Source organism: Trichechus manatus, unplaced genomic scaffold, assembly GCF_000243295.1.
Source record: "Trichechus manatus latirostris isolate Lorelei unplaced genomic scaffold, TriManLat1.0 scaffold00056, whole genome shotgun sequence".
Taxonomy (NCBI): Eukaryota; Metazoa; Chordata; class Mammalia; order Sirenia; family Trichechidae; genus Trichechus; species Trichechus manatus.
Window position 1 is genome coordinate 13,993,954 of NW_004443992.1, and position 13,235 is coordinate 14,007,188.

The 13,235-nt window shown below is 35.1% G+C and overlaps 1 protein-coding gene across 1 annotated transcript in view; it reads left to right on the forward strand.

The window, feature by feature from the left end:
* ADAM23 (ADAM metallopeptidase domain 23) overlaps positions 1–13,235 on the forward strand; it is a 171,410-nt gene that overhangs the window by 97,800 nt on the left and 60,375 nt on the right. The window contains exons 5-9 of the mRNA XM_004378270.2: positions 743–825; positions 2,254–2,317; positions 5,466–5,538; positions 6,266–6,342; positions 8,611–8,676. Coding sequence (XP_004378327.1) covers positions 743–825; positions 2,254–2,317; positions 5,466–5,538; positions 6,266–6,342; positions 8,611–8,676 — 363 coding nt within the window. The remainder of the gene's footprint in view (positions 1–742; positions 826–2,253; positions 2,318–5,465; positions 5,539–6,265; positions 6,343–8,610; positions 8,677–13,235) is intronic.

Below are 13,235 nucleotides of genomic sequence, written 5' to 3' on the forward strand. Positions count from 1 at the left end.
GTCATAATATACACTAAATACTGATTTAACCAAAAAATGTTGATATGTATTAGAATGTATTTGGGGCCAGAGAGGTTTTCAAGATTGCATATTAGGGAGATAATTTCTAAAACTGAATAAATCAACACATAGCAGTATAAATATTTCATTCTGAAATATATAGGTAAACACCAGAAGAAACAGTTAAGAGAATTAAAAATGATTGTCTCAGAGGTAGGGAGGGAGAGGGAAAGGAAATTGCTGTGTTTTTTAAAAATAGGCCTCATGCTACTATTTGACTTTCAAATCTATGTTTTATATACTATTTCTATAACAAATAATTTCAAAAGCCGAAAAGCAAATAGTAAGGTTTTATATAATTTTCCATCAAAAATGATTATAAAAAACGATGTTGGGGGGTCTCTGCTCAGTAAAGGATCTTATTCCATAACAATATCTGGGAAGTATCTACTTCCTTACATGCTTAAAAAATATATACAAGTTTTACCAGTTACATCACTGTCTTATTCCCTTAAAACCTTTTCTCCTTATTAAATTTAACACACACTTGCTCATTATAGAAAAGGTGAGTAATTGCGTAGTCCTCTTTAAGACTTCATCAACCAGCAGGAGTTCCTAGGACTGTTCATCCACAGTGCATATTCCCATCCTTGCATTTCTTTTTGCTTTATAGAAGCATCCAAAGAGTGAATCATGTTGCATAAAACATAATTAACCAATTAAAACCACCTTCTTTTTGTAGGGTGGAGAGCACTGTTACTACCATGGAAGCATCAGAGGCATCAAGGACTCCAAGGCAGCTCTGTCGACCTGCAATGGACTTCAGTATGTGGAATCTCATTAGGTCCCTAAACCCTTCATACTTGCTTTCATCCAGTCACCCTTTCCATTTTTTTCTTTCACAGATGTTTATTGAGTGACTCGTCTGTGCCAGTCCCATATTAGGGACTGGGTGTACAGTGATGAAATAATGTTGTTAGGTGTTGCCGAGTCGGTTCCGACTCGTAGTGACCCTATGTACAATAGAACAGAACACTGCCAGTCCTGCACCATCCTCAACAATCGTTGCTATATTTGAGCCAGTTGTTGCAGCCACTGTGTCAATCCATCTTGTCAAGGGTGAAGAGGGAGGCAAAGTCTCTGTCCTCTTAACACTTAAAGTTTGCAGGAGATTCAGAGATTACACAAGTGATTGTTGTTGTTGTTAGGTGCCATCGTGTCAATTTTGAGTCATAGTGACTCCATGTGACAGAGTAGAACTGCCCCACAGGGTTTTCTAGGCTGTAATTTTTATGGGAGCATATCTCCAAGTCTTCTTCCTGCAGAGCCACTGGGTGGGTTCATACCGCCAACCTTCCGGTTAGCAGCCAAGTGCTTAACCGTTGTGCCGCCAGGGCTCCTTAAACAAATGATTACACAGATTAATATTTAATTACCATTTTGGTCGGTGCTGTGAAGGAGAAGGACAGGAGCTTATGGGGTGGCCAAACCTAGTCTAGGAAGGTTTCCTGGTGGTGTATTCCTGAGGATATACCACTCAGATTAGACCTGAGGATAAGTAGGAGTTAGCTAGGCAAGGGAGTCAGGGTCATGCATCTTCTCTGAGGCAGAATCTGAAAAGGCTGTCCCTAGGCACTTTTTAGTCTGGAACACAGTAGTACTTCATGTCAAGATCTTGTTTTGACCATGTCATGGAAGAGGATCTTGAAAATCTTTTCACGTTTTATAAAAAATTCTGAATCTGTCAAAATTCAGTGTGATTTGTACCATACTGCTTGATGGAAATCCACAGCATACTTCTGTTTGCCCCTTCAGAACCTAATGGTTTTAGATTATCCTCATGTATGTACAACCTTTCTATGTTCTTATAGATGATATTGGGTTTGCATATTCGTGCTAGTCATACATTGTGCTGAAATAGTAACTTGAGATACTGGAACTGCATGTACAGTACTATCCCAGATCAGTCTTCTCACCTGTCCATTTAGTTAAAAAAAAAAGTATATCAGTTATAATATATCTGCTCTTGGTGTTCACTTTTTCACTTTTTGTAGCCTGAATGGTGTCTAGTAGGGTGTGGAGACCACAGTGGGGTTCCCTACATACAGATATGTGGATTTGATTTGGGCAGTATAAAGGTATTTGTTCAGGCAATTTATTTTCAAAGCTACAGTAGTAAAGCTAACTTGCTGACTATTTCTTGCCATTTTCTGTACTTGCTAATTCTCCCTGGTGTGGTTTCTTGTATTATAGTGGCATGTTTGAAGACAATACCTTTATGTATATGATAGAACCACTGGAGCTGCTTCATGATGAAGTAAGTCTGGCCATGCCATCAGTATTCTTATGGTTCTGTACTCTGTCAGCATCCTTGCCTTTGAGTAGTAAAGAGAAAATAGTATATATTTTGAAGTGTGTTGTATGTACTGCCTTATTTCAAACTTAGAATGACACCATGAGTTTGGAAGCTTAAATTACTCATCCCAGGCCACATACCAGTGAGGGATGATAAGAGGCATCAAACCTAGGTTTTCTGAAGCTAAGACAAGTGTTCGTTTAATCTACGGAGAGAAGGGACATTTTGTTTTGTACTGACCAAATTCTTCTCCTAAAAAAAAAAATAACAACCAGTTGCCATGGAGTCCATTCTGACTCATGGCGACCAACTAGCTTTTATTCTTATTGTCTTCATTAGATAACTTTTGTGAGCCTTAGAATCTCCAGTGGAGAAACTTGTGGGTTGAACTATGATTACATGGTATAATATTTAGGTTTCTCTAGAGATAGGGAGGAAAATAAAGTTTTGAATCCTGTACTGGCCAGCCACCTATATAAGAAATCATACAGCAAATTTAAATTTTGATGTATATTCATCAAATAGTGTATTGAGGGCCTCCTACATGCTGGATATTTTTCTAGGTGCTAGGGAGACTGTGGTGAACAAAACAGATATAGAACCTGAATCTCACAGAGCTTAAAGTCTATAGGGGCAGATAGCAATAAACAAGAAGAGTAAGTAAATATATATGGTAGGTGAAATAGTGATACATACTAAAGAGAAAAAATAAAGCCAAGAGGGTGGAGGGGAGAGTTAAGCTTTTATATTGACTGTCCAAGAAAGGCCACAAAGTGAAGTTAAGTTCTGAATAAAGACCCTAAGGAAATTAGGGAGCTGGAAGAACATTTTAGGAGAAGAGCAAATGCAAAGGCCCTGAGGGTTAGTGTGCCTAGTGTGTTCTAGGAACTCTGAAGAGCCTGACTAGGTTGGAGAGGAGTGAACAAGGGGGAGAATTTAGGAGATGAAGGCAGAGAAGTACAGGAGGGGGGTCAGATTAGTGAAAAGAACTGCCAATGTAAAACGAATATTTTGAGAGTGATAGAGTCAGAATGTTGCCATTTAAATGGGGAGCAGAAAACATTTTTTTGTCTTTAGCGATTTCACATTTGGATAAAATACATTTTGAGACAGGTAATGATAGTCCTCTAGGCCACTGACAATAACAGTTGAACAGAGACATATTTGTTTTCTTGGTTGTGACAGTGAATGTGGGGGTAAATTCCAAATTTGAGGCAGAAAAGATGTTACATTTTAAATGGCTAGTGTTTGAATAAATCTGAACTGTTGTTCAGCTAGGAACTATTAAAAAAAAAAAAACAGATAATGAAAAAACCTCCGTCTGGACCTTTGGATGAAGTAAAATATTATTTCCCCTTATGCCAGTGGTAGGTAGATAACCTGTGTACAACAAAATTACTTGACTCATTTAGCAAAAATTCTGATTTTGATTTCTGCCTGTGGTTAATGGCCCTGTTTCCCTTAAAAAACAAAAAAGGTAAAAAGAAAAGAAAACAAAAAACAAAACCCCCAAAAACACAACTCTCTAAGCCTTAGTGTTTTTTAAATGTGAAAAATGAGATGATAAATTTTCAATACATATCTCACAGGGCAGTTTTGTAGCTTTGTTGAACAAATAAATGTATGAGACGGTGTCTAATAAACTGTCAGATAAAGACAGAAACTGCTATTATAATGTTTAAAGCACTGGTTTCTCATTATTGTACCTCTAATATTGTTCAAGGGCTGCTTTTTACTTGTTTGTTATCTTTTCTTTTTTGCTTTCCTTCTTATTGCCTACCCTTCCTTTATATAACTGCTTGTTCTCATCCTCACCGTGAATGGAGGAAAAGAAACAGCACTTGAAACTAAATGAGTCATTCTAAAAATTCTGTTGCTGATCCAACATCTATATGTTAAGCTCTTTGTTTTTATGCGGTTTACTGAATAGTTGGTATCTCATTAATCTCGATATCTTTTTACCTGTTTGTTATCAGAATTAAGAGCTTACTGCAATTAAATTGTGATTTTTGATTTTAAGTCTGGATATTTAATTGTAATATGCCTTAAAATAAATCAAGTAATATGGATGGAATATTTCTAATGAAAATTCATGTTATCTCTCAAGTAATGAAGAGCAAAATTCGTAATTATTGTAAGTCTTTTATGTAAAATATTAAGAAGGCTCTTTTTAATAAGTAACTTTATAATTATAAAACAAACACTTGGCAGGAAAAGCAAAATAAGCAAATAACTGTATAATAATTAGCCATCATACCATTCTTCAGAGATAACCTCTTTTCACCATTCAGTGTATATTATTTAAATTTTTCAATGATATATTTCCATTAAAAATTAATTGGATCATTATTTTGTAATATAATCTTAGTTCAACAATGTATCTCTCTGAGTCTCAAGATATTTGTAAAATGGTGATAAAATATACACTATACGGTGTTCTCGCAAGGATTAAATTGGGTAGTGTATACATTAGCAGTTCTTGGCACGTACTTTGCACTCAGTAATGGTAGCTAATAGTAATAGTATTGGTAAGAATAGATTCCTAAAAGTGAAATTTCTAATTCATATTCCAGAAAGATATGGATATTTTCAAGGTTATTGATAAATATTGCTATATTTTTCTTGGAAACTGTACTACCAGTTTATTCCCACCAGCAATGTGTGAAAGCACTTTGTGCTTTGCAGCCATAATTAACTGTGGATATCATAGTTGTTAAATCTTTGCTAAATCGAGGGAAAACTTGATATCTCATTGGTTTTCTTTTTATTTGCATTTTGAAGCAGTATTAGAATGTTCAGCAGTTTTTCATATAATCAGTGACCGATTGTGGTCCTTTCTTGTGAATTTCCTATTCATGGCTTTTAAGAAAGCTAAGGTTTAAGATTAGCTAATGAAACTATGATCATCATCTAAACTGGAGCAGTTAGAAGATAGTCTTTTACTTAAAATAAAAGTTTCAATAAGATATATACTTTTCTTGTTTTGTTAGATAATTATCATATGAATATTCTCATTTTAGGAGAATAACCTTCGAGAAGGTTTTAATACTGTTCCATAAAAGCTTGCTCACATCTTGCTTTTTAATTTACTATAATTTTTTTGTTTCAGAAAAGCACAGGTCGACCACATATAATCCAGAAAACTTTGGCGGGACAATATTCTAAGCAAAAGAAGAATCTCAGTAAGTTTTAATTAAAACAGCTGTTGTAGGAGTTGTGACTTGGTAGAACTCAGTAGACATGCAGGCTTAATGGTCAGTGGAAGTGGTCCAAGACCTGGGGTGAGCAGTGTGGGTGGGCAGCAATGGGAAGACCAAAATATGAAGCCCAGGAGTAAAGCTCATTGAGAACCAGAGTGGTTTAGTAAGGTTCATCCTTAAATTTCACTGGCAGTTTGCTGCTGTTTAGCCAACTTGTATTGTCTCCCTCTTATTCTCTGATTCTGAGGCATCTTAGATGCTAATATTGGCAGAAGCTTCTTTTGGATTGTTTGAGTATGTGATATCATTTCTATATTTTAATGCAAAACCCGTTTAATAATTTATCCAAAAACTTATGCCTTAATTTATTTTTAATTATAAAATGAATTAAGCATAGCAGACTTGTCTTCAAAGTTTCAGATAGTGAGTGTCATGTGGTTGTAGGTCAAATACACATATGCTAATGAATTTGAACAGCTCATACGCTTTTCATGATGTATGGAAGAAAATTACATGTTTCAGCTGTCTTTGTGACCACGAAACTGTGAAATATTTAAAAATCAGTGTACTTTTCTCACCTAAAGTTATCTTGATTTTGAGGTGACACATATTATCAATGCCACTATTCTTTCATATCATATTCAAAAAACTTACTCTCACTGAAAAGCAGTCAAATATAAATTTTGGCATTTGCTTTCCTTTTGCACAGGTGTGGAAAGTAGTGACCGGTGGCCCTTTTTATCTCAATTGCAGTGGCTGAGAAGGAGAAGAAAGAGAGCAGTGAATGTGAGTGTAGTACTGAGCCATAGGGCGGGTTTATTTTTTTCAGTTGAATTGTGGGCTTCGCATTACACAGTACCTGAGTGTGTCTAAAACAATTTAGATTTGGGGAACTTCCTCTTGAAAAACAAAAGCAACAAACAAACAAACAAAAAACCTTCTGATTATGATCTTTTAAACCAAAAACTTAACTCATTGCCATTGAGTCAATTCCAGCTCATATTGACTATAGAGGACAGAGTTAAAACTGCCTCGTAAGGTTTTCAAGGTTGTAAATCTTTATGGAAGCAGGGTGCCACGTCTGTCTCCTGTGGAGTGGCTGGTGAGTTTGAACCACTGACATTTTAGTTAGAAGCCAAGCACTTAACAACTGCACCAGCAGAGCTCCCATGATCTCTTAGTTGAGTTTAAGCTGTACCTTATAGGCACACTACTTTTTTTTTCATCTCTCCCTAATAATTATTCAAACTGATTACAGTATTCTGTGAACCCTGATGTCATATAAAGAACGTATCATTTTAGGTCCATTTTCAAAGTGTTTTCTTATAAAAATTGCAATTCTTTTTTTTTCTATTAAAAGTACAGAAGTTTTTTTGGGCGATATGGTTTATATAACATCGTATAAAATGTTCCTCCTAACAAAAAAGTGGAGGAAGGAGTTAGGTTTTCAGATGTTGAATAATTATGTTTATTTGTATTTCTTTCAAATTAATTCCATTATACAAAACTTTGAAGCTGAATGTGTTTTTCAGAATAGAGTGAATCTATTTGACCATTAGTGATATGACAGTTACTAAATAAAAAATCATGAATTCATAGAATCAACAACTGTTGTATACCTCACATGTATTGATAAATGTATAGGGGCTTTGTAAGTGAAATTATGTTCCTAGTGTTTTTCATAATAGATTAGAAAGTTGTAATGATGAAGACTGTTTAGTAATTATATAGTGAATGCTATGTAACCGAGAATTAATTCCATAGCTTATAGATTACATGGTAATTTACTGGATAACTTAATGAGTAATTATAGTGGAAATTGCACATTTTAGATGATGTTTTGCTGGATGTATTTTCTGTGGAAAATTAGACCACCAGCCACTGAAAAGTTAGTTCCAGTATAACTCATCCTTGATTTTATGAGCCTGTCTCGGTATTATGGTGATTTTGGATATCTTTTTTTTCTTTTTTTAACTTAGAGATTTCTTTTTTTTTAACCTTTGAAGATGCAGTTGATAATAAGTTTTATATAGGTAATAATAAGCTTATATAGTAGTAATAAGGTATATGTATGTTCTATATAAATCTATAATAAGTTTTATATATATAATATATAAGTTACACAGTATATATATACATGCATATATAACTATATATAACTATATGTATGAATGTGTGTGTGTGTGTGTGTATATAACTATATGTATGGATGTAGGCCAGTCTTTCACTACTATGCACCTCTATCCAATATAAACTGATCAATGACCATGTAGATACAAAACAAAGAGCCACCATTATCAATTTTCCAACTTAAAAAATAAAAGCCCAAATAAGGGCTAAAAACTTAGCCCTTACTCTTAAAAGACTATCTAGTAGTAATTAAAATTTAGAAGTGCCAGAATATAATAATTGTTTGTTCCTTTGAGAAGTTTGTGGTTAAGATTTGATATATTATTATTATTATTTAAATCCAGCAAATTAGTTTTGTTTGACTACATTGATACCTATTTCAGATGAACCTGTAGGTAATTATAATTTATGCTGTTCTTATTAAACAAGTTTTAAGTATATTATCTTTGGAGTTTTAAGTAGATAGGAGTTTCTTAAATCACATCTTAATGCCAAAGAAATTGAGGTTTATTTATTTTAACAAAATTATACTGTACATTTTCCCCTAGAATATTTTTACGTATAAAATCAAGATGGGCTGTTGCCTATCTTGATGTTTACTTAACCATACTGATCATTAAATCTCATTAATATCATTGAATCTCACCAAAGTAACCATAAAGTGTAGGTAAACACTCAAATTTCATCCATATTGGAGTGTTTACCTACACTTTATGGTTACTTTCTTTGATTCCTCTGGGCACCTCTTTGATCAGGTCATAAGTAGATGCTTCGCTTCCTGACTTTGTTTCTTCCAGAATGTTTATTAAGTAGGCAGCAGAGAGTTCTTCTGAGATTTGAAGTCAATCTGCAATTTAATAATAAGCATCAGAAATTTTTTTATATCAACCACTATTCTGACCATATATTTTCTGTTTACCACAGCCATCTCGTGGTGTGTTTGAAGAAATGAAATATTTGGAACTTATGATTGTTAATGATCACAAAACGGTAAGAATATAGTGATCTTCAGACCCAACAGCTTACTTAAGAACAAATTTCACTTTATATTTAATCATTATTTGCTACTTGTTAAAGCCAATAGATATAGATTCTTTTTTTTTTTTTTTTTATTAAACGCCTTTATTTATTTTATGGTGTTTGGAAACACTAGATGTTGTATAGAATTTTCACAAATTGAAACTTTCTCTCTATTTAATAATGGCTATAATTAATGGATTTAACTATTTGTTTGGCGTCTTTCCCTTGTCCTCATTTAAAATTCTTATTCTCTGTCTTCATCTATGTATTAGGTCATTGCTTTCTAATTTTATCCCACATCTTTGTTCTGCCAATATCTCATTTTTTCTTACTAATTATTATAATTTGTAGTGAATATAATTACAAGAGAGAAACATATATAATAAAGCTATGCCCAAAGACAATGTCTTCAAATTGGTGATTTATCTTCTTTAAATGTTAGAAAGATGAATACCTTGTGTTACTTCTGTTAAAGTACAAAAATCAAACCTTTGCCATCGAGTCGATTCCAACTCATAGTGACCCTATAGGACACAGTAGAACTGCCCCATAGGGTTTCCAAGGAGCTGCTGGTGGATTTGAACCACCAACCTTTTGGTTAACAGCCGTAGCTCTTAATCACTGTACCACTAAGGCTCCATTAAAGTACAGTGTGATTGAATATGTCATTTCAGTCACACTCAAAAGACAACAATCATTGCCCTTCATTGGTAACTCTCTTAAACATACTCCACTTAACCATTTCCCTTACTGTCTTGGCTGAAGCCCAGGATGTACTGAAGAGTCTTGGTCAGTAGGCTCTTCTCTGCTATGCCCAATACTAGTGGTATGTTGGTAAATGTTTAACATTCCAGCTCTCTGAAAAAAGCCCTGATTTATAGTGTCTGCTGTTACCTACGGTATGAATACTCCCACCATGACTAATTTCAGCCTATCAAAGTGAGGTCACTGAATATGGACTTGGGAAAAGATGCACACAATTGGCTCTGTGAGCTGGTGGGAAAAGATGCTCACAGTTGGCTCTGTGAGCTGGTGGGAGCCAGCCCCAGCACTCCACTGCCACACTCCCCAAACAATTTAAAACAGTTATAATTTTTGTCACAGTTATATAATTTAATTAAAAATTGTTACTGTAGTTAGCTGTCATCAGGATGGCCCCCAACTCATGGTGACCCCGTGCACAATGGGATTGGACTATTGTGATCCATAGGGTTTTTTTGGCTGATTTTCAGAAGTAGATCGACAGGCCTTTCTTCCTAGCCTGTCTTTGTCTGGAAGCTCTGCTGAAACCTGTTCAGCATTACAGCAACACCAAAGCTTCCACTCACAGACGGATGGTGGCTCCACGTGAGGTCCACTGGCTGGGAATTGAACTCAGGTCTCTTGCATGGAAGGCTAGCATTCTACCATTGAACCACCATTGCCCTAAACTAAAAATTATGCAAACTAAAACAAAAAGTAGTTGTTTTTATGAAAACTAAGTTGTATTTATGGAAAGACTTTATAAAGATGAGAATCTTTAAAAAATGCTTAAAGTATGAGTGAGAAACTTGTAAAAGATTGGAACAAAAATTTAGATTGCTTTGCAAGTATCCTTGAGTCCTCTTTCCCCTTTAAGGAAACCAAAATTAGATTAGTAGACCAAACATTAAGGTTGTGTTTTAGGCAAGAAGACGATGTGAAATTCTAGTCAGCAGACCCTTCAAACTGTACATTAAAAAAAAAGATGATTTGATAGATATTTAAAATTTTACTTGAGTCTCTATTTAATGAATATTTTCCATTAATTGCCAAGTGCCAGTTCAGTTATGCACAATATAAAGCTATTCAACAGAATAACTCTTTATTGCATATGTAGATTTGTTTTCTGTATCAATAGCCTTTAAATATTGCTTGAGATATGTTAGTATCAAGGAGCAGAATTTATCAGAATTATATACAATTTAGAAGAAGTCTTCCTTGGTGGATAGGAAAACCAAAAGTGGAGGCAGCCATTTTAGATAATGAAGGCTAAAATATGAGTTTCGAAGGGTATCAATTTGATTGAAACTCCAAGATAATTTTTCTTCTGAATTATTTATGTTCATTGGGACATTGAGATTTTGTCCAACCACTTCTCAATCCTTAACATTGTGCTGTGTTGTGAAATTACGGCTTTACAGCCTAACTTTTCCATTATGCAAATACTTTTGAAGTAGTGGAAAAAATATATCCGATATGCGCAGTGCCTTTGAATTTACAAAGTGTATTCACATATAACTGGTAATCAATAGAATCAGTTCTTAAACACATGACTTGCAATTCCAAATCTCTTGTCCACCATGCTATATTAGGAAGATAACATAAAGCTATTAATGACAGAACAGATCTCAGTTACTGTACAAAATAGGAAATGATAATTTTTTAAACATCATATACTTTGAATTTATCTTTTAATCCTTATAAAGGGTAAATATTTAAATAACTTGTCGTTATTTATGAATAATAAAACAGCACTCCTCTCAAAATGTTGTTCTCATATATGAAAAATTTCTATGGCTTATACCATAGTTTGTGATAAAGCTACCTTATAGAGTCTATCAAATAAGAAAAATTTTTAATGGAAAATCTTGGTAATTCATTTTATTGTTATCGAAATGAATTAGAACTCAGCATGATATGTTCATTTGTCTTTGAAACAAGAAAAAAAGAACTGTAGTTTGTATTGATAAATTTGGAGGGAATACATGTTAAGAAATTAAAAAGAAAGAAAGCCTTTATTGTTGAAACGTAAAAATGCCTAAAGTCTAAAGAAGTGAACTAAGAAAATTTCTACTGTTTGAAGAAATATTGCATCTGGGCTAATAGAACCAAAACTATTTTCCTTTTGCTTTAACATCAAGTTAAATCCTAACCCAAACCAAACCCACTGCTGTTGAGTCGATTCTGACTCATAGCGACCGTACAGGACAGAATAGGACTGCCCCATGGAGTTTCCAGGGAGCGGCTGGTGGATTTGAACTGCCGACCTTTTGGTTAGCAGCCAAACTCTTAACCACTGCACCACTAGGGCTCTGATTAAATCCTCCTAGTCCTATAATACATGTTCCATTTTGTAAGAATTTTTTTTTCTTTATTGTGAATAATCCTTTTTAAGGTATGCTTTATATAAGGTAAAGATCGCTTTTGAAGTTGATTGCCACAAGAAGCAGTAAATCAGAACATGGCTCAAAGTACTTAAATTTACACAATGGAATACTACGCGATGATCAAGAACAACGATGAAGCTGTGAAACATCTTAGAACATGGAGGAATTTGGAGGACATTATGCCGAGTGAATTTAGTCAGTCACAGAAGGACAAATACTGTATAAGACCACTATTATCAGAACTCAAGAAAAGGTTTAAACACAGAAGAAAACATTCTTTGATGGTTACCAGGGTGGGGAGGGAAGGGGAAAGTTATTCACTAACTAGATAGTAGACAAGAATTATCTTAGGTGAAGGGAAGGACAGCACACACTACAGGGGAAGTCAGCACAACTGGACTAAACCAAAGCTAAGAAGTTTCCTGAATACAGAGTAGCAGGGGTGGGGGTCTGGGGACCATGCTTTCAGGGCACATCTAGGTCAATTGGCATAACAAAGTTTATTAAGAAAATATTCTGCATCCTACTTTGGTGAGTGGCATCTGGGGTCTTAAAAGCTAGTGAGTGGCCATCTAAGATGCATCAGTTGGTCCCAACCACCTGGAGTAAAGGAGTATGAAGAACACCAAAGACACAAGGAAAGTATTAGCCCAAGAGACAGAAAGGGCCACATAAACCAGAGACTGCATCAGCCTGAGACCAGAAGAACAAGATGGTGCCCGGCTACCGCCAATGACCACCCTGACAGGGAACACAACAGAAAGTCGTTGATGGAGCAGGAGAAAGATGGGGTGCAGAACTCCAACTGTAGTAAAAAGACTAGACTTAATGGTCTGACTGAGACTGGAGGAACCCCAGAAAACATGGTCCCCGGAGTCTCTGTCAACGCAGAACTGGAACAATTCCCGAGGCCAACTCTTCAGACAAAGATTGGATTGGACTGTGGGACATAAAATAATACTCATGAAGAGTGTGCTTCTTAGTTCAAGTAGATACATGAGACTAAATGGGAGGCTTCTGTCCGGAGGTGAGATGAGAAGGCGGAGAGGGTTAGGAGCTGGTTGAATGGACGCGGGAAATCAGGGATGGAAAGGAGGAGTGTGCTGTCACAGTATAGGGAAAGCAATTAAGGTCAATAACAATGTATGTATAAATTTTTGTAGGAGAGACTAACTTGAAATGTAAACTTTCACTTAAACTACAACAATAAAAAAATAAAAAAAAAAGAATTGTTAACTGAACATCTTTACCTCCTATCTCAACTCAGAGTAGGGTTTGCATTCTAGCTGTGTGATATTAGGTAACTTATTTGTCCTTTCTGGACTTCAAATTCCACATTTGTAAAATGGGGATGATAAAACTCACCTCATAGAGTTGTTGTGAGGACTGAATATTTGTTGT